Source organism: Prionailurus viverrinus, chromosome A2 (assembly GCF_022837055.1).
Source record: "Prionailurus viverrinus isolate Anna chromosome A2, UM_Priviv_1.0, whole genome shotgun sequence".
Taxonomy (NCBI): Eukaryota; Metazoa; Chordata; class Mammalia; order Carnivora; family Felidae; genus Prionailurus; species Prionailurus viverrinus.
The window spans coordinates 110,055,251-110,075,443 of NC_062562.1; the positions used below are offsets into that span (position 1 = coordinate 110,055,251).

At 40.6% G+C, this 20,193-nt stretch overlaps 1 protein-coding gene across 3 annotated transcripts; it reads right to left on the reverse strand.

Annotated features, from left to right (window-relative positions):
• Positions 1-5,931: 5,931 nt before the first annotated feature.
• On the reverse strand, positions 5,932-17,898 carry AGR2 (anterior gradient 2, protein disulphide isomerase family member). 3 transcript variants are annotated; one of them, XM_047849322.1, is made up of 8 exons: positions 17,855-17,898; positions 13,114-13,259; positions 12,837-12,900; positions 12,666-12,718; positions 12,124-12,197; positions 9,822-9,885; positions 7,355-7,438; positions 5,932-6,167 (listed from the first exon to the last, which is right to left on the reverse strand). In XM_047849322.1, the coding sequence occupies exons 2-8, from the start codon at positions 13,250-13,252 to the stop codon at positions 6,118-6,120; spliced, it is 528 nt and encodes a 175-aa protein (XP_047705278.1). In that variant the 5' UTR covers positions 13,253-13,259; positions 17,855-17,898; the 3' UTR covers positions 5,932-6,117. The 3 variants fall into 3 exon arrangements, with proteins under 3 accessions (XP_047705278.1, XP_047705279.1, XP_047705280.1); XM_047849323.1 differs by lacking the exon at positions 17,855-17,898 and adding an exon at positions 16,043-16,098; XM_047849324.1 differs by lacking the exon at positions 17,855-17,898 and adding an exon at positions 15,414-15,527.
• Between the last annotated feature and the right edge of the window lie 2,295 nt (positions 17,899-20,193).

The window sequence follows — 20,193 nt, forward strand, 5'->3', positions numbered from 1 at the left end:
CTATGACTCTGGAAGACCGGCTGATCTTACAAGAAAACCAAATTGTGCAGTTCCCATGGTACTGTAAGGAAGGAAAAATAGTTTTCCCTTTGTTCTTCCCAGTTCTTGTCTTAGACCATGTGTAAGAAAAGTCAGATCAACAAGGGAAAAACAGGTTTATTAACATGAATATCTTATGTATACGTAGGAAATACCCCCGAAAACTGAGAAACTCCCCATGATAGCCCAAGACATCATCTTAAATACTGTCTTTAGCTAAAGACTAAAGAAAGGGGTGTGTGTTGGGAGGTGGAAATTGGAGGGAAGGATAGTTATAGGGGTTAACAGGAAAAGCACTGTAAACAAAGGCACGTCTTGTAAAATGGGTTTTGGTCAGTGACTTCTACATTGCTACCTTTCTTGTAATTTAGAGTCATTCTCTTCCTGGTGCAGAGAAGGAGACACCTTTACATATAGGGATTTCCTTTATAAATGTAAATTTTCCTTAAAGAAGGATTAACCTCTACTCTCATTGCAGAACTGCTCCTGTGTCCTCTTTTTTTCAAGAATAATCAGCTCAAGGGGTGCCTGGGTGGCTCAGGTGGTTGAGCGTCTGACTTCAGTTCAGGTCATGATCTCATGGTTAGAGGCCTACATTGGGCTATCTGCTCTCTGCAGAGATCCAAAGATCCTCTCTCTCTCTCTCTCTCTCTCTCTCTCTCTCTCTCTGCCCCTCTCCTGCTCATACTCTCTCTCTCAAAAATAAACATTAAAAAAATAATCAGCTCAAAATAATCTTTATGTCAAAGAGTGGCATAGTCTACTCTCCTTCAATGCCACATTGAGCCCTGGGCAACCGTAACATTGTTCCTACTTATCCCATAAGATGAGATTGGAAGTGATGCATGAAGCAAGTGAGATTTTTGAACACTGTCTTTACTTTAAGGCATTTTGTATTTTCCTCGTTTGCTTTGTTAAATTTGGAAGTTCCCTTGAGATTCTGGTATCTCTTGATGTAATACATACTTTTCTTGGTACAAAATGATTATATGTGGAAAGGGCTCTTCATAGCCCTGTTTGTGCTCTAATTGCAGTGACTTTATTTGGGTCAACCCAATTACGAATCAGGGCCTGGGAAGCATGAATCTTTAGGGCTACTAAACTATAGCATTCTAAGAGTGGGTGGTAGCTAATGATTAACCATTCAAGAAATAATACATTCTCAAGTACCAAGAGCAGCCTTGTTAGATTAATCTGGGCCTGCTGTTCCCTTGGGCAGATCTGAAGGTGATGGATTGTCTAGCCTCTTCTGGGAGGTCTCCTGTGGATCTTTGTTTGTGTTCTGCAGGCAGAGATAAAGCTCCCATTGCACACTTTATTATAAACCCACTGGAAAGGCCTCTGAATGGGTCTATCCTGAATCCCAAATGGCCGCTAATGCGGCTACAGAAGTCAGGCTGATCCCAGCATTACAGGAGGGCCACTGCCTACGTGCACAGAGATGTTGCCACAAACACACGGCATCAGAGGAGGGTGAATTTCAGATCAGGGTCAGTCCTTGAGTTATGACAAACGGCTGTCATGCACACTCAAGACTCTAGAGCTCCTCTCTTCTAAACCTAACATTTATTTTAAAAAAAGAAGCTACACTTGTTTTTAAAATTTATGTAAATATGTAAATATGTATGTAAAACATGTATGTAAATATTTATGTAAATATGTAAATAGAAAAAACTATTTACATATTCCATTAAGAGGAATATTTATTTCTTAGAACATTTGCCCTGTCAACCTCGATATGAAGGGTGAAATTTTAGTTAATATTATGCTAATACAAGGGAAAAATGTGAGGCTAAAATTCCTAAAATCAGAGTTCATGTAGCATACATTCATCTCAGATGCTCTGTGATCTAAACAGTGACTTTGGTATGAAAACCAGTTCTGCATGTTCAGCCTAACTAATATGCTACTGAGTACAACCGTGCAAAGAAAAGAAAAGAATCCAGAATAGTGGCTTAAAATCTTAGTTCCCTTACGCCAAAAACCTCCTCCTACCTTTTTTTTTTTTTAATATTTGTTTATCCCTGTTTTAGTTCATGTGTCCTTTTGAAAATGCACTGAGTAAATGTATGAGACGATTTCACCTCATAGCTGGTATTGCACAAATTAGAATCACATTTTTACACCGTATTTTGTGAGAGAAAAACACTTTCAGACATTGTGATTGTACAAATAGGATCATTCACATGTCTATTTTATTATTAGAGTTGACAATAAAGTTAAGTACCGCGTTTTTCAGGTTTCTGGAAGTTCCAGGGGATTTGTGTGGAGTTGCTATGCACTTGTTATGCTTGGGGCTAGCAGTTAATTTTCCACCTGACAATGCCAAATGTAATTAGAGTGCGTGTTATTGGTCAATGCTTTCTGAACAATTTTAAGGGAGCAACCCAGTAATGCCCTTTACCCCACGCCTCCATTCAACCCCAGAGAGAGAGAGAGAGAGAAGAGAACAGAGGTCTTCTTGTTTGTCGTGATCACAACCGGGCAATTGTAGTCACTGAAATACCTCTGGAGATAGTGGGCAAGGGGGAAAATCAGACTCCTGTACCATGTGCCAGGCTACTTCTCATCCGTCTCCTCAGGAAAATCAGCTTTTGGAATTCATTTTCAAATGAGGGCCGGAGGGCGTTGCTTGGAGTTAGAATATATGGCAAACAATGGACTGTGATACTACTCGGAGGGTGAAACCACCTTTGCTTACTTTCAAGTTCTTGCGTTTTACAGTTTAGGAGGTCACAACTTGACGAGTGGCTTTTTCAAAGGTTAGGCTCATTTTACTTGGACTTTGGACTTTGACTCATTGGTGAGTGACTGAAGAAAGTTCTGTTCTTGACACAGAGCATGTTTTAAATTCTCCGCCAGCTCCTGTACTCACCAGTGATTGCTAAATATAAAGACCTTAGAAGCTACTTAGGATTACTGACTGCATGAAACACACAAAAAACCAAAACAGAGCTAAGCAGTCATAGATGATCATTTGAAGCCTGCAGCTCTTAAGCAGGTGAAAATGGTTTAACCAGGCATGTTGAACATCCGTGTAAATGACTCACAGGTGATTTATGTTACCAAATTTTTTCCTAAATTACTTTCTCTTTTTCCACCTAAGCCATGGGGTCGCCAATAAAACTGAGAAAAATTTTTTTTTTTTTAGTGTGGTAAAATACACATAGCATAAAATGTATCATTTTTAACCATTTGTAAGTGTATAATTAAGTGGCAGTAAGTACATTCACATTGTTCTACAACCATCACCATGAGCTCCCCCCCCCATTTTTAAATTTTTTTTTTTTAACGTTTATTTATTTTTGAGACAGAGACAGAGCATGAATGGGGGAGGGTCAGAGAGAGGGAGACACAGAATCCGAAACAAGCTCCAGGCTCTGAGCTGTCAGCACAAGCCCGACGTGGAGCTCGAACTCACGGACCGCAAGATCGTGACCTGAGCCGAAGTCGGCCGCTCAACCGACTGAACCACCCAGGCGCCCCCCCCCCCCCGTTTTTAATCTGGTCCAGTTAGTTAACATACAGTGCAATATTGGTTTCAGGAGTAGCATTTGGTGATTCGTCCCTTACATGCAACACCCAGTGCTCATCACAACAAGTGCCCTCCTTAGTACCCATCACCCATCTAACCCATCCCCCACCTCCCTCCCTCCATCAGCCCTCAGTCTCTTGTGGTTTCCATCTTTTCTCTTTCTCCCCCTCCCATACATTTATCTGTTTTCTGAAATTCCACACCTGAGTGAAATCATATGGTATTTGTCTTTCTCTGATTGACTTATTTTGCTTAACATAATACATTCTAGCTCCATCCACATCATTGCAAATGGCAAGACTTCATTCTTTTTTGATGGCTGAGTAATATTGCATTGTGTATATATATACTTCATCTTCTGTATACATTTATCAGTTGATGGACATTTGGGTTCTCTCTATAGTTTGGCTGTTGCTGATAATTTTGCTATAAACATTGGGGTGCATGTACTCCTTCAAATCTGTTTTTTTTGGTATCCTTTGGGTAAATACCTAATAGTGCAATTGCTGGACTGTAGGGTAGTTCTACTTCTAGTTTTTTGAGGAACCTCCATATTGTTCTCCAGAGTGGCTGCAAACTAGTTTGCATTCTCAACAACAGTGCAAGAGGGTTCTCATTTCTCTGCATCCTCACCAACGCCTGTTGTTTTTCTTCTGTTGTTAATTTTAGCCATTCTGACAGGTGTGAGGTTGAATCTCATCATGGTTTTGATTTGTATTTCCTTGAAGATGAGCCATGCTGAGCATCTTTTCATGTGTCTCTTAGCCATCCGGACGTCTTCTTTGGAAAAGTGTCTATGCACCATGAGCTTTTTCATCTTCCCAAGTTCACAGTGCACACCTGGTAAACAATAACACCTGCCTCATCCATTCCCCTTAGCCTTCAGCCCCTGGTGACTACCATGCTCCTTGCTGTGTTGGTGAATCTGACTATCCAGACACCTCATGTAAGTGGAAACAACGTATTTGTCCTTTTGTGACTGACTTATTTATTCACTTAGCATAGTGTTTTCAAGGTTCATCCATGTTGTAGTATTTGTCACAATTTTTTTTCCTTTTTAAGGCTGCATAGCATTCCATTGTATGTGTTTATCGCATTTTGTTTATCCATCCATCCACCGATGGACATTTGGGTGGCTTCCTCTTCCTGACTATGTGACAAATGCTGCTATGAACATCAGTACACAGATAGCTTTTCCCTGCTTTCAGGAGCTTGGGGGACATACTCAGAAGTGGATTTACTGGATCATATGGTAATTTGGGGTTTAATTTTGTAAGGAACGGCCATATATATATATATATATATATTTTATAGTTGCTGCGCCATTTTATGTTGACACTGTGCTACCAACCTTTTTATTCAGCTGTTTGAAATAATACTCCCTTGACCTACAGCATTCTTCCAATTCTGTGTAGTTAGGTTGTCAACATATGCTTTCGCTTAAATTTATTTGAACACAAAGGAAAGATAGGGAGATGGCAAGAAAGGGTTTGTTAGAACAGGCTTTGCTGATGTTTCCATATGCTTAAAGCAAAAGTTTGTGTGTTTGCATCTTCTCTTTCTAACCTGTGTGTGCACACACTTCCTGCTTTTGCCATTACAGCACATATTCTTAAATTCTTTTTCACTTATCCTTTTGTTTCTTCATAGTGTTTATTTTTATAGACAACATAGTGCCCTGTGAGTTCATAAACTATGTAACCATTATATTTCCAGGTTGCCTTTTTTTAAAAGTATGTTTAAATAATGTTGCCATTGGCATCTTCACAGAACTCTGTTTTTCTTGAATGATTTTGAGAGATCAAATGTATCATAAGGCTAGTTCTTAGCATTTCTTGAGGGTATGTTCAAGGGTGCAGATGTTCTTTGACCTTTTCACTGAATTAGTGCTCTGATGGAGAAAGCTGTCTGCTAGATGCTTTCTCTGAGAGGGTTAAATTGTGCAATATCTAACTAAAATTGAATTCTTAAAGTGTGTATAAGGAGTTCCCCACCAGGGTGGGGAGGGGTTGTCTTCAGTTAGGTGCCCAATCTTCTTGGGATGCCTTTGTACATATTCTTTTACACTAACACATATTCTGTTTTGATACTTCTGTTGACTAAGCTCATGACTATTTTTAGGCACCCAGTGACAAACTACATAATGAGGTGAGGTGATAACTTTGACTGTCTTTGGTCTTCATTGCTCCAGTGAAGTTTGTCTTGTCTTCTCTTTGAACATTTTGTGTGTCCAGAAGTCCTATTTGGTGAATGAATTAAATAGCTTTTCTCTGAAGGACTAAGTTGGGGGAAGAAATAACATTGAACACCCCCAAAAGGATTTATTTTTTTTTAAAAAAAATCATGGCTGACTATGGTAGTATGCAAGATTGTTTTCATACATGTATACTTCAAATTAAAAAAAAGTAACTGTTGTAACAATAACCCTGATCTAATTAATCAGTGTGTCCATCTGTGTTCCTGCATTCTCCAAAGTCTTCTTGGATCTTCTTAAGTCTCAAGGCCTGACACAGAAGGAAAAGCTTGAAGATGTTGCTTTTTCTTTACAATTCAGTCTTCAGCAATTTGAGCGCTTTCTTCATGTTGTCAAGCACTAATGGGGGAAAAGGTTGCCACAGTCAAGATGCCACCAGCAATTGTGTTGATAGATCTAGTAAACCCCTAAACTTGGGTACTTTATTCATTGTCTAAATGGGGTTCTATTTCATGATAGGGTGAAGAGTTGGTAATTTTATTATGAAATTTTTTCCCCAAAAGTATGTGAATGGCTTTTATTTACATTCCAGTTCTCTTCCAATATTTATTACATGCCTTTTCTACAAAGCACTGTGATATTACCTGTGCAGGATACCTGCCTTTAAGGAGTCCAAAGTCTTATTAAGATAGATGCTCTTATCTCGAGAATGTCCAGTGCTTGGAATGTGCTTCCCTGGTCCTCCCGGCACCCACCAGAGGCATTGCCAATGGACCATGATAATCTTTGCTGCTGCCCAGATGCAGCTTCATTGTCTTTCTCAGCGTAATATTTTAGGTCAATGCCGCTCAATAGACATTACTGTGATGATGAAAAATATCCAGTGCCGGTGCACTGAGTACTTAAACTGTGGTTAGTGTGCCAGAGGAATTGAATTTTGAATTTTAATTAATTGAATGTTGAAGTGCTATGTGTAGCTCATGGCTCACATATTGGGCGATATAGTTCTACGCGGCCAATAGTCATTGAGCAGAATTGGTTCTTGGGGTAAAGCCCAACTTTCTTCCCAGAAGGACTAATTACATGTGACAACTAGGTACAGTCTCCCACTGAGGTGCTTTATCTGCACTGTCTTGTCTTTCCATTTTATGGCAAATCCAGGCAAAGTGAGAATCTTTCCAACTACTGGGAGCCGTCTTTCCTTCTGATCTTTAAAATTAAACTTAAACTCAATGTCAACAAACTGGACTACGTTATTTCATTTTCATCTTTTGGAAAAACTACATAAGGCATGCAGATTACCACTATTACTATTGTAATAAAACAATTACTACTGCATTTATTCTTTGGTAGGAGTTATGGGATAGACTGCCTAAGGGAAAGTTGAAAAGCAGGTAATGTGTTCACAGAATCCTCCAAGAGAAAAGGATACCTAATCTAAATAGTCTTTCATTGAGATTTAAAATAAATGAGATCTAGGTGAGTATGATTTGCACAAGGCTAGTTAGGATCAAACTGATTCTCTTCACCAGAGCTCTACTCCTAGAGCAACAGTAATAGATATGTTCACAGGAGGTAACACTTACAGAGCGCTACATCTGAAGGTTCGTAAGCGTAGAGACGATTCGAGTATCTTCCAGTGATGTCAGCTCTAACTGTCAGGGATGGGTCTACAAAGAAAAACCAAACAGGAATGAAGTCTCTGTTTTCAAGTAAGCTCTGCTGTGTGAGGAAGCCTATGTGTTTGTCCGTGGCCCATGCAAGGAACACAGCGTGTGATCTGTCTCACGGAGTTCCATGCCATCCACTCTGCATCCCTGCCAGTGGCTGCAGTCCCCCAACCAGGGCCCGGAGTATTTGACAGCTGTGGAATGCTATTTGTGGGAAAGGTTATGAACCCTGCTGTCCTATCTATAGCAACTCGAAAACAGAATAATACATACTTTCGGGGTGGTGTTTGGTGTTTTGGTGGAAACATTGGCATTCCCTACTAAAGAATTATTTTAAACTTTTGAAATGCTTATGTGGTAATTGCAGTGTGTTACCAAGAGCAACCTAGATAATTAGAAACCCACATCCAATGCTAGATTTCAGAACCCAAGGTTGTTTTTAATCAAGTAAAGAATGCCAACCCGTAAGAGAAGCAAAGTTCAAATAAGCATGTAGTTCCCCTGTTTTGTTTACTTTATTGTTATCTGGATACATTTGAAAAATAAAGACTTAAGAGTCTTCCCTCATGCATACATATGTCCCTATAGGTTTAAGTCCATTTTTTCATGTTTTGTAGTTAACTTGAAGCTTTCAAGTTAACTTTTCACTTAATGAGAAAAAAAGGTATTTTAACAATAAGGTGTATCGAAAAGGGAGATACTAGGGTCTACACACGTCTAGGCACCTTGTCTTGCAAGAGAAGATTGAAGGAGCTTAAGGTACATGTCCTGAAAATCAGATGAAGAGGTCCTGTGAGAACCAGACGCTTGTATGCAGAGTCTGTTGCTGGTACTTAAGTGGGCAATCTTTCATTTCAGAATGTTGGAATGGTACCAACTGACATTAATTACAGAAAGCAGACATCTATTTGTTCAACAAAGACTTAAAACCTATTATACTTCTGCTACGTGCACAGGATACAAACACACGGTCTACTCTTTGTAATAAATTAACATAAGAAAAGCTTTTTAACAACCATTGGCTCACAAGCCATGGCCTGCACCCTGGAACCACTAAGACAGCTTTAAGAAATACCTCCAGCCGCCCCCCCCCCCCCCCCCCCCCCCCCGCCTTCCCCTGCGCAAGATTCTGATTTAATGGGTTTGAGATGTGGCTGGGCAGCTTGAGTTTTAAAATCTTCTAGGTGATTCTAATATGCAGGCAGTGTGGAAACTCCTGAGCTGGAAGAGCAAGCAAGCTGCCTGAGGTGGGTTTTTTGGAAGGCATTGAATGTGGGTTAAAATGCCCTTAGGGATACTATGAAAAGAACTGCACAGAATGTAACTGGGTGACCTATAAAGTCCCGGTTTAAGGGCTCTCAGTTTTCTAAATCCTAACAAAATGGAATCTGTACTATTAGCTCCAGTTCAGCTTTTTTCCTTTATATCCCTCACTTGTTCCTCTCCCCTGTTAATGTGTCTTTAGTGAGTTAGATGGTCCAATAGTGAGTTAGAGCTCAGTGAGTGTCGGCTCTGCCATGGGGTGGATTTATTTATGCAGTGTCCTTAAATCACTCTGACTTGGTTCAAAGCCACTCCCAATTCATTTGTTCAGTCGTTTAACAAATATTTATTGCCAGCCTACCAGAGGGTCATTCTGCAAATAGGAGGGTGAGAAGAAACAGATACAGTACCTGCCCCCAAGAGCTGTGGTCCTGTGGGGGAAAATATATACTAAACAATCACCCACTAAATGCAAACTTATCACTGAGGTAAGTGTGTCTCTTGAGAGGAACATGATGTCACAAGAGCACATAGTGGGGATTGTGCCAGGTCAGTGAATGACAGGGATGACTGGGGAGTTAACTCAGTGATGGGGGAAGTGCATGGGGGAAGCAGGAAGACCTTTCCAGCAGAGAGAACAGCACCTGAAAAGTACCGGTGGCTGGAAAGAGCATGACTCCTCTGCTTTCTTTTATTCCAGTGCATCTTCCTCACTTTCCCCAAAATAATTACCAAAAATGTCAGAATGAAAAATCCAACATATGAATTGGAAGTTTGCCAGATGAAAAATAAGTATTTACAGGCCTGATGTATTCAGGAAAATGGGCAATGCATTTAAAGAGTTAATGGGAATTCATTATACTTCCTTTTCAGATGTATTTGTGACAGGACATGATAAGTTAATGTTAGCAGATGAGAAACAAATGAGGAAATAGGCAGAAGCTTGAATTTTCTAATGAAAATAGGTTGAGAAGTGTAAAGGAATGTCATACCCCTTGTTAGGGCATGACAATGGCAATGGCCATGACTGAACAGCAGATGGGGAGGGGGAGTCGAGAAGAGATACCGCAGCACGTGGGAAATGATCAGTGTGCTTAATCTCATTGTCACTTTTACTTACCAACAAACATGATTCTGGGGACATACTGGCCATCAGGAGAAAGGTGTTTATCAGTTGTTTCATACTAAGATTAAAAGAAAAGACAGCTTTTAGTTGGTCTGTTCTTTAGTTGTTTTCATACTTGTTAATCCAGAAATGTGTCCGTTACAGGGCTAGGCATCTTGAGATACTCTAAGGCACATCTCTTCCACAGAGAGTTTATAATACACATGGGGAGGCAGGTTATACACATGAAATAATAAATAAGATAGAACAGACTGTAATTCAAAACCTGATGTAGAGGACTGAATGATACGATCAAGAGGAAAAACATTCAAGAAGTGAGAATATGGAGGGAGTTATAATGTTTGGGAAGACATGTTGGGTGAGATAGGAAATAGAATAATGAAAGAAACAGAAGTCACATTTAGAGAAATTACAGAAACAAACAGGCTTGTCTTATAGCACTTACCTTTAAGGAATGCACTGTCAATTGAGAGATACAGGTAGGAAAATGAATATTGAGGATCCAGTTGGTGAAGTGTTATGATGGAGGCTGTTCAGGTGAAGTGGGTGACCAGAGCAGGACATTTAGCCCCGTGTGCAAGTTTTACTACGACTTTCTGAAGTGAGTAGGGAGGAGTCTTAAAAAATGAACAGGAGTCGGTTACGTGGAAAATGAGGTCACTGCAGACAGTGGGGAATGACTGCACAAAGGTAGAAGAAAGGCACAGCACTTTCTGGTCTGACTATGTGTTTTGGGAGGATTGAAATATAGGGGATGCATGAGGTATTGGCGAGAGAAGATGCTAGAGAGCTGCTTCTGGGGCTGGCTCTTGAGCAGTCTTTCACACTATGCCAGTGTTTGCATTTGTCCATGAGTAGACAAGAACATCTGGAGAGATTTAGAAGAAGTACCATAACCCCAGTTTGGTTTTTGGAATCATTACCCTGATGGCCATGTGGGACTAGCTGGAACTTATTTTGTAGGCACAGAGCCATTTAGTAATGTTGTAGTCAACTAAGCGGAGAAAAATTGTGACACTAAATAGTAGTCCTCACTCTACAGAGAAATGGCCAATAGCAAGAATATGTAGCAGTTAGACCACAGGGTTTCTTGACTGCTGAAGGTGAGTAGGAGATTGCCATCTGGAGTAACACTTACAGTGAAAGGGAATAATGAAAGAAGAGCTCTTTGAAAATCTTGAACCAAGGTGATAAATTCAGCATTGGACCTGTTGAATTGAAGCTTAACTAATGCAATATCTGGACCACGATTGCATACACAAGTTGGAAATTGTCGCATGTTTGGATGAGATGTGGGGATTACCAGTGTGTGGGCATTGGTTAAAGACAGCTGTAGATGAAGTTGTCCATAGAGAATATAAAATAAGAAAAAGACAAGTATGTCAACTAGAGATTCATCAAGTCACTAATACTGAAAGTTAGAAAGAGGAAAGTGAGCCCGTGGAAGAGCACTGAGGAAGATGAGAATGTTCTTTGTTTTTTTTTGTTTTTTTAATGTTTATTTATTTTTGAGATGGGGGGAGAGAGAGAGAGAGAGAGAGAGAGAGAGAGAACGAGCAGGGGAGGGGCAGAGAGAGACAGAGACACAGAATCTAAAGCAGGCTCCAGGCTCTGAGTTGTCAGCACAGAACCTGACATGGGGCTCGAACCCTTGGACCGTGAGATCATGGCCTGAGCTGAAGTCAGATGCTTAACCAACTGAGCCACCCAGGCGCCCCAAGAATGCTCTTTGAAGAAGCCAACCTATGTCAACTTGGAAAGAAGGGGGAGAGAGAGAGAGAACTTGCAGTAGAAAGAACTTGCAGACAGAAAGCCTGACCAACAGGAGGGGTGTTGATGGTGAAGGAAAGTGGGAATGAGGGGAAGCTATGTTGCATGTGCAGTGATTTCATTTAGACCACCAGGAAACTGTCTCTCCCAGGGAGAGAGGAGACAAGGACTAAGAAGGACTGCAGGCAAAGGGGCACAGGAAGAGACTTGCGAAGACAAAAACCTTCCAATTATTATAGCCACAGAGAAAATCCTGACCACAAGAGCACATTTTTCAGACAAGCTAAAATTATTAATCACTAAATAAAAGCATATGCATGCGAGATAGATTATTAATGAACTATGTTTCTCTCTCTCTCTCTCTCTCTCTCTCTCTCTCTCTCTCTCTCTCTCTCATCTGTGAGAGGAGACATTTGGAACAGACCCCAGTCCGTGCCGTGTGGCTAGAATGCATAGGAAAAGATGGATTGTCGATTTCAAATAATGAGTCATGGAGGAATGTCAGCAATGAAAAAAGTGAACTTACAACTAGATTGAGGAGGACGAACTGCTCTGCCAATTTCTGGATTTCTTTATTTTCAGCAAACACTTTCTTTAAAGCTAGAATACAAAGAAGAATCACTAAGTATCCATCTCATCAGTGGCTGAAAGCATTGCTTTCTATTGTGTTTTAAGTTGAACTGTACTTTTATTATTTTTTTTAATTTAAAACATGGGTATTTATTTGAGACACACACACACACACACACACACACACACACACACAGAAGGGGAGGTGCAGAGAGAGAGAATCCCAAGCAGGCTTCGTGCTGTCAGCGCTGAGCCTGATGGAGGGCTCAAACTCACAAAGTGTGAGATCATGACCTGAGCTGAAATCAAGAGTTAGATGCTTAACTGACTGAACCACTCAGGCGCCCCTGGAGTTACTTTAAAATAGGTTCTTACTACATAAGATGTTATGTTTTATTCAACTATGCTAGGTGCTAAGGATATAAAGATGAATGACCTGAACCTTGGCCCTAAAGCTAAAAGCCTATAAAGGAAATTATATTTAGAAGAACAAATTACCTTGACTGTGTGGGCATTCATCCAAGTGATGAATAATCATTAAGGGTTTGTTGCTGTAAGAGACAAAGAGCGATTGGGTAATTTTTAATGAGTAAGATTTCATGTACAGCTATGTATCACTAGGTGGCGCATTTGCGAGGTTTAGGAGAACTCTGTAACCCTCCTCTTTACCTTGTCTTGGATTTGTATAAAGCTTCTTCGTATGTCTGAGTCCAGATGAGTTGGTCACCCCAACCTAGAACAAAATGAACCAGTATATTTAAAGCTATTATAATTTCAGACTAAAAATGTTGAAAAGCAATGGTGAAGACTGGGATAAATATACAAAGCAGAAACATTGATAAACTTTGATGAATTTAGAAGAAACACATGCAAAAATATGTTTGGCACACAAGTCTCAGCTTCTCAATTAAGTGGCATTGGAAGCCGACCGGAAGCTCTCTCCTACCTCTGGAGAGGGTCTGGGGCAGTTTGGGTGCCGAGTCCTTTGTGTCCTTCTTAGCTCCTGATTTGACTGTGATATCTTTGGCCAGTGTGTAAGAGAGGGCGACAAGGAGCAAGAATGCTGACACTGAGATCTTCTCCATGGCAAATCTGATGTGGAAATAAGCAAAATATCAGTAAAACAAAAGGGAACGAGCAGCTTTAAAACCTTCAGACTGCATCATGGCCATGGGATACAAAGGAATTGAGGCTTAGCTGGTATGAAAAACTACCTTCCACGTAATTTTCCTAAGAATACATAGTGTGAATATCTATTGACTTTTCTACTAACAGGCGTACAGCCATGTGTGTGTGTGTGTGTGTGTGTGTGTGTGTGTGTGTATACTGATGTAGATCTCCATAGAAACCTACAGTATAGAAATAGGTATATAGATATTTTTTAAGAAAATAGATAGATGTATATACTCTTATAGCTAACGGAGTTTACATTTAAGCTTTATATTTTTAAATTTTGAGTACTGGACGGCACCCTAGGGGCTACTCCTCCATTCCCACTACCCATGCCTGATGTTATAGGTGAAGAGTCTGAAATTCAGAGAGTTGAAAGCTTAGGAGGTCTTATGGATCTTTCCATCTTGCAGGGCTGGCTCCCATTTTCCCATCCTGAAACAAGGGCCCTAAACATACACATGTCTCCAGCCTTCTGGAAAAATGGGGGCATTGTCGTTAAAGAGTAAGATCTAAGTAAAATGAATCCTTATTTAAATTAAAACCTGCCAACTTTGTCGCTTCACTGAAAACTTGTACCCACATAACTCCCTAGTGTAACATTTACTCAAATTCCATTTTTAGTTCTGAATTGACTAAAATATGTCGATGCAAGTTCAGTCTACTGAGACAGTTCTTCGACTCTCTCCATGGGCCTGTATCAGTAGGTGACTGTGGGCATGTCTTTCAGTGCACAAAATATTCTATGGGACTCATAATACAGAGAACCAACCCATGGGTATCTCTTTGTTAATTTTTTTTCCCTTCCTGTATTTCACAGTTAATTCTTTGGGAAAGCTTCACTACTACAAAGCAGATGCCTATAAGTAGGAAAGTGAACGGTAAGATGAGATCTATGAGTGAGGGAGGGAGAGAGCTAGCTAGTAAAGAGAGTTGCATTAGCAAGTTGCTGTGGTTATTGATCACATGCAGAATTGGGGATGGGGTTCCAGGAAGGACAAAGACTGAAATTGCTTAAACATATCTCACTAATACTGGTGTAGGTCTGAATAAATTCTGCAGAGGAAACAGGATGGGTTATCAATGGTTAGTATTTTTAAGCTGGGGGTGGGGGGGGTCCTTTCTCATGTTCTGATAGCTTGAGTGGAAATTGTTGTTGAGCGTTAGCTGTTTTCGAAAAAAAAAGCATTGCTAAGTTACTAAACCCAGATGATGGCTTGGATTAAACTGACCAGTTACTATCCAAACCATCACAGGTAGCCACAGATGTCTAACTCAAAAAAGACAAACAAAAAGCAAGGATACGCTTCCTTCATTTTCTACACAGATAGCCAACAATTCCCAGCCTTCTTAGTACAAAGACATCTTTTTAACACTAGAAAAGAAAAAAATAAAACAAAACAGAACTTTGACATGAGAATGATTGTACTTTTTAGATGTTAGTTGGTTCATAACAAATAATTACTTTGTGGCAAATAATTACTTTATCAACAAACATTTGATTTTGTATTTTACTTATAGCAACAGCACCTCTTTATGTTAGAAAAAATAATCACGAACTGGTAGTGAGACGTTTTATCTATTTTGCTCACCGGCCGTTCTTGTTACCTGACTGTCAGGACCCCTTGTAATAGCTGCACAGCTTACCGGCTGGAACTGCTCACATAATACATGCATTTTATGGCAGGGTGACCCATTGAAGGCTAATGTCACTCCTGCTTTATAAATACACCGCTGTGGGCTCACTCCTGACATTCATTCTACTGAGGTTTCATACGAAGTGGACTCTGCCTGCAAATTTCCTGCATAAACCACCTCAAAACAGAACGCCAGGGCACCTGGGTGGCTCAGTCAGTTAAGCCCCTGACTCTTGATTTCAGCTCAGGTCATGATCTTAGGGCCGTGATATCAAGCCCCTTATTGGGCTCTGTGCAGGGCATGGAACCTGCTTAACATTCTCTCTTCCTCTGCCACTGTTCATGCTCCCTCCCCCTCTCTCTCTAAAACAAAAGAAAACAAAAAAAAATCACAATGCTAACCATAGAAAATGATGAGAATTTGGATACAAACACACACTCTATGAAACGGTGGCTGTATGTCCGTCCTCTTATCTTTAGCAAGGAATGAACTTGCAGGAAGTTTCACTGTCCCTGTTCGTAAATGCTTCAGGAAAGCCAGCCCATCTCTTTTCTTGTAGCCCATCCCATGAATTTCAAGATTGAAGGTGCAACAAGAATATCTTTACAACAGAGAAAAAGAACCATTTTTCTGATCTGCTGTAATATTCCCAAGTGTAGTTCCTAGCAGGCAGTCTGAGCTGAGATTTCGTAGTCCTGGGGAACTGTGCTTTAGCCAGTGGGAAAGAAACAGAGCATTAGATGATGAGCAGTGCATAGTGACAGAAGACCGTAGGCCCTGTCCCAGGCTTGAAAGCTCTTAGAGCTCACCCACTCTTAAACCCCTTGTTTCTAAAAGGAGAAAGCATTACCTTGAAATAGCTCAGGAATGCAGCCCTCCACCAGCTCTGGCCAAGGAAAGGCCCTGGTAAGACTTTGATGGAAATTCCCTCCCCACATCTCATTTCATTGCCCTGGGAACTACCTTGCACTTCTTTCTCTATTGATTCCTGTAACTTTACACGGTAATCAGAGCCCCAAACTCACTCTTAGCCAGTGCCCTGCCAACATTATTGTCAGGAGCCTTACCTGGATTTCCCCACCCACTTGTCTGTGTGAGCCAGCTGGCCTCACTGCGGTCAGAACCTCCTAGTGAGCCAGCTCAGCTGAGCCTCTATTTATGCTCCCGAGCACAGCTCAATCCCACCCACTAATCCCGTAAGGACAGGTTGCAAACTCAGAAAGGAACTTTCTTTTTCCCCAGCAATTAGCTCAAGAGTCCCTTGTTTTTAAAAATAGCATCGCGAAGGGTATGCTTTTCAGTGTGCCTGTTTTTAACTGTTTGTGAAAGTCTATTGTTAAAGAGATTTGGAAAGTGGGCAGCGTGCCAAATCCAGGTAAGCTTTAAATGAAGACATTTGATTTGCCTGGAGGCTGATTTGTCTTTACATGATTGGATGGAGTGTGTGGTGTGTAGAATTTTTTTCTCCCCCTTGGGCAGATTGCCTTTTTTGAGTTGAGAACACCCAGGGGTGATTCACAATTCAAACTTCGGCAGTCATTGCACCTGCTACTCTCCATTGTGGGACACATTATTTTCTGCCATACACTTCCTCTTCCTGACGAACAAGATGTACATTCACCATGGCTATGAAAAAATTGCAAATCAAGCATGCATGCACAAAGTATTTGAAAGCTGAGGAAGTCATTGAAAGAAGATACCTAACACTATGAGTTTTTATTAATTACATTGTTGTTGAAAATATTCAACAACTTCCCTCCAAAAAAGTTCAAAAGTGATCCACACATACTCTCATTTAATGGCAAACTTCCCTGCTAGGCATGCAGAAGCCATTTACCTCAGTTTTCAGACCTGGAGCCTCATGTCTGCGACTTCTTTTTTCACTCAAGATTATGTAATGATTCACGAAAGATTTTAAGACTGAACTCAGATTTTATGTAAAACATTTCAATCCTGTGTTTTGTTCATGAAGCTATATGCAATCCTTAAAAGCTCAGAATGGATAAATCTTTAGCAACAGAAAATTAACTAATGGGATACAAGCCCTATGAAAGTAACTTTTTAAAATGAGTTAAGATCATAATGTTTCCAAACACCTTCATGTAGATATATTTTTTTTGATAAAACCAAAATTTCCATGGGAAAAATAGTGATTCCCAAAATGTTGAATTTTCTTTCACTTCTAAATGAGTTTACAGAGAGGGGGCACCTGGATGGCTTAGTCGGTTAAGTGTCTGACTTTGGCTCAGGTCGTGATCTCGTGGTTCATGAGTTCGAGCCCCGCATCGGGTTCTGTGCTGACAGCTTGGAGCCTGGAGCCTGCTTCAGATTCTGTGTCTCCCGTGTCTCCCTCTCTCTCTGCTCTTCTCCCACTCATGCTCTCTCTCTCTCTCTCTCTCTCTCTCAAAAAATGAATAAACATTAAAAAAAATTCGGGGCGCCTGGGTGGCTCAGTCGGTTAAGCGTCCGACTTCGGCTCAGGTCATCATCTCACAGTATGTGAGTTCAAGCCCCACATCAGGCTCTGTGCGGACAGCTCAGAGCCTAGAGCCTGCTTTGGATTCTGTGTCTCCCTCTCTCTCTCTGCCCCTCCCCTGCTCATGCTCTGTCTCTGTCTCTCTCTCAAAATAAAATAAAAACATTAAAAAAAAAACTAATAAATAAATGAGTTTACAGAGATAATTTCTTTTTTTTTTTTGAAAAAAATTTTTTTTTTGAAAAAAAAATTTTTTTTTTCAACGTTTATTTATTTTTGGGACAGAGAGAGACAGAGCATGAACGGGGGAGGGGCAGAGAAAGAGGGAAACACAGAATCGGAAACAGGCTCCAGGCTCTGAGCCATCAGCCCAGAGCCTGACGCGGGGCTCGAACTCACGGACCGCGAGATCGTGACCTGGCTGAAGTCGGACGCTTAACCGACTGCGCCACCCAGGCGCCCCAGCAGAGATAATTTCTTTAGATATTCGAAGACAATTATTTGAGTTGAACTTTATTTAAAAAAAATTTTTTAATGTTTACTTATTTTTGAGAGGGAGAGAGAGACAGAGCAGAGCATGAGCATAGAGGGGCAGAGAGAGGGGGAGACTCAGAATCCAAAGCAGGCCGCAGGCTCTGAGCCCAAGACTGTGAGCTCATGACCTGAGCCCAAGTTGGACCCTCAACCGACTGAGCCGCCCAGGTGCCCTGAGCTGAACTTTAAAACTGAAAAGGCTTTTACATAAACCCTTAGTCTATTCAGATCTTAGAGGATTCAACTCAGCCCCCGTATTGTGCAGATCAAATAGTAAAGATGTTAAAAAAATGAATGACTCTGAAGGTCCCACAACTAGTTTAGGGCATTGTCGGGACCAAAGCCCAGGTGTCATCCAGTGCATCACCTGCTCAGAGTGGACAGTGGGTAGCATTTGGGGTCGCAGGATTTCAGTCTGAATCCTGCATCCTGGTGCATGCTCCCTGGACAATCAGAGCTGGCATTTAACTCCTCTCAAACTTTGGTTCCCTTTCCTATAAAATGGGGGTACTATGATCGTAGATGACTGTTTTGAGTGCTAGATGAGATTTTAATGAATTAAAAAATGAGAAAGTACCTGGTGTATTAGTTTGCTAGATCTGCTGTAACAAATGACCACAGGCTGGGTGGCTGAGACAACAGAACTTATTGTCTCACAGTTCTGGAGATTGGAAGTCTGAGATCAAGGTATATCAGCAAATTGGGTTTCTTCTGAGGCCTCTCCTTGGCTTCTCGATGCCATCTTCTCCCATCTTCACCCAGCCTTCCCTCTGTACTTGTGTCCTAATTTTGTCTTATAAGGACACCAGTCATCTTTAACTTCATTACCTCTTTGAAGACCCTATCTCCAAATATGGGCATATTCTGTGGTACTGATGGTTATGATTTCAACATGTGAATTTTGAGGGGATATTTCAGACCATACACTTGGTGATTAAAGGTATCTCTGGTTTGTTATAATTCATTGTAATAATATCGTACCTATTTTACTATACTCCCGTGCCTGCTGTTTTGTCAATAAATACCCAGTATTTGTCGTAGTGACTAAGATACAGCAGGAAGGAAGTAATTATTCGAACATATCTTACACACATCGTAATGACTGTGGTATCCTTGGCTCACATATCTGTCTTGGTGTGAAGCAATGAGGGTTTTGTAGATGGTACCAGTTTTTCTTATATGTTATTAAATGTCGTTACATTTAATAGCGATGTCCTGTAATCAGTGTTTCAGACTTGCTTGATACTGTAAAAATCTGTTGTTAATAAATAAACATTTTATTAATTTTCTATTTATTTTGAAAGGGAGCGCATGCACACGAGTGAGTGGGGGAGGGACAGAGAGAGAAACGGAGAGAGAGAATCCCAAGCAGGCTCCACGCTGGCAGTGCAGAGCCCAGTGCAGGGCTCGCTCTTAACAACCAGGAGATCATTACCGACACTGAAATCAAGAGTCTGTTGCTTATCTGACCAAGCTACCCAGGTGCCCCTGGAATTCATCCTTAAGAGGAAGTGTCCTGTAGTGGTAAAGAGGGCGAATAGTAGATTCAGACTGGTTTGAGTTCAAATCTACCTTTATGATTATTACATTTTCTACTAACCCCTTCAAATTACTTCAACTTTCTGTACTTCAGTCATCTCATCTGTAAAGTGTGGATAGACAGCAAGACGTGCTTTATATAATCCGTGTAAGATTATGTAAAATAACTGAAGAGAACTGCTTAGAATGGTAAGTAGCACATAGTACGTGTTCAAAAATATTAGTTATTGTTACAGAAGGTATCACTTGCTTCTCTGTATTATAATCATTGAGGCCTTAGTCCGTTAACTCCATTACATAATGTTGAGTGTGTGAACTCTGTGATGGAAGAATCTTTGATTCCTCTTTGATTATAGCCTATCATAGGACTTAAACTTTCAAACCATGTTGTTGGAAAAATGAATTTGTCATCGTAACAACCTCACCAGATATGATTCTTTTAAAAATAAAGAAAATAAATTCAGATGTGTGGAGGTAACTGATCCAATGACATGAAACTGATGAGTAGAGAGATGACTCAAAGCCCTCATAATTGCTGATAATGAATCCAATATTCCTTTCAGTCTACCAAGCTGCCTTCTGATGTTAGGAAGTAAAGAGAGGAAACCATAATCAAATGTTAACCTTCCCAAATGGAATGATGATGAGCTTTGTGTAGAGGAAGATGAA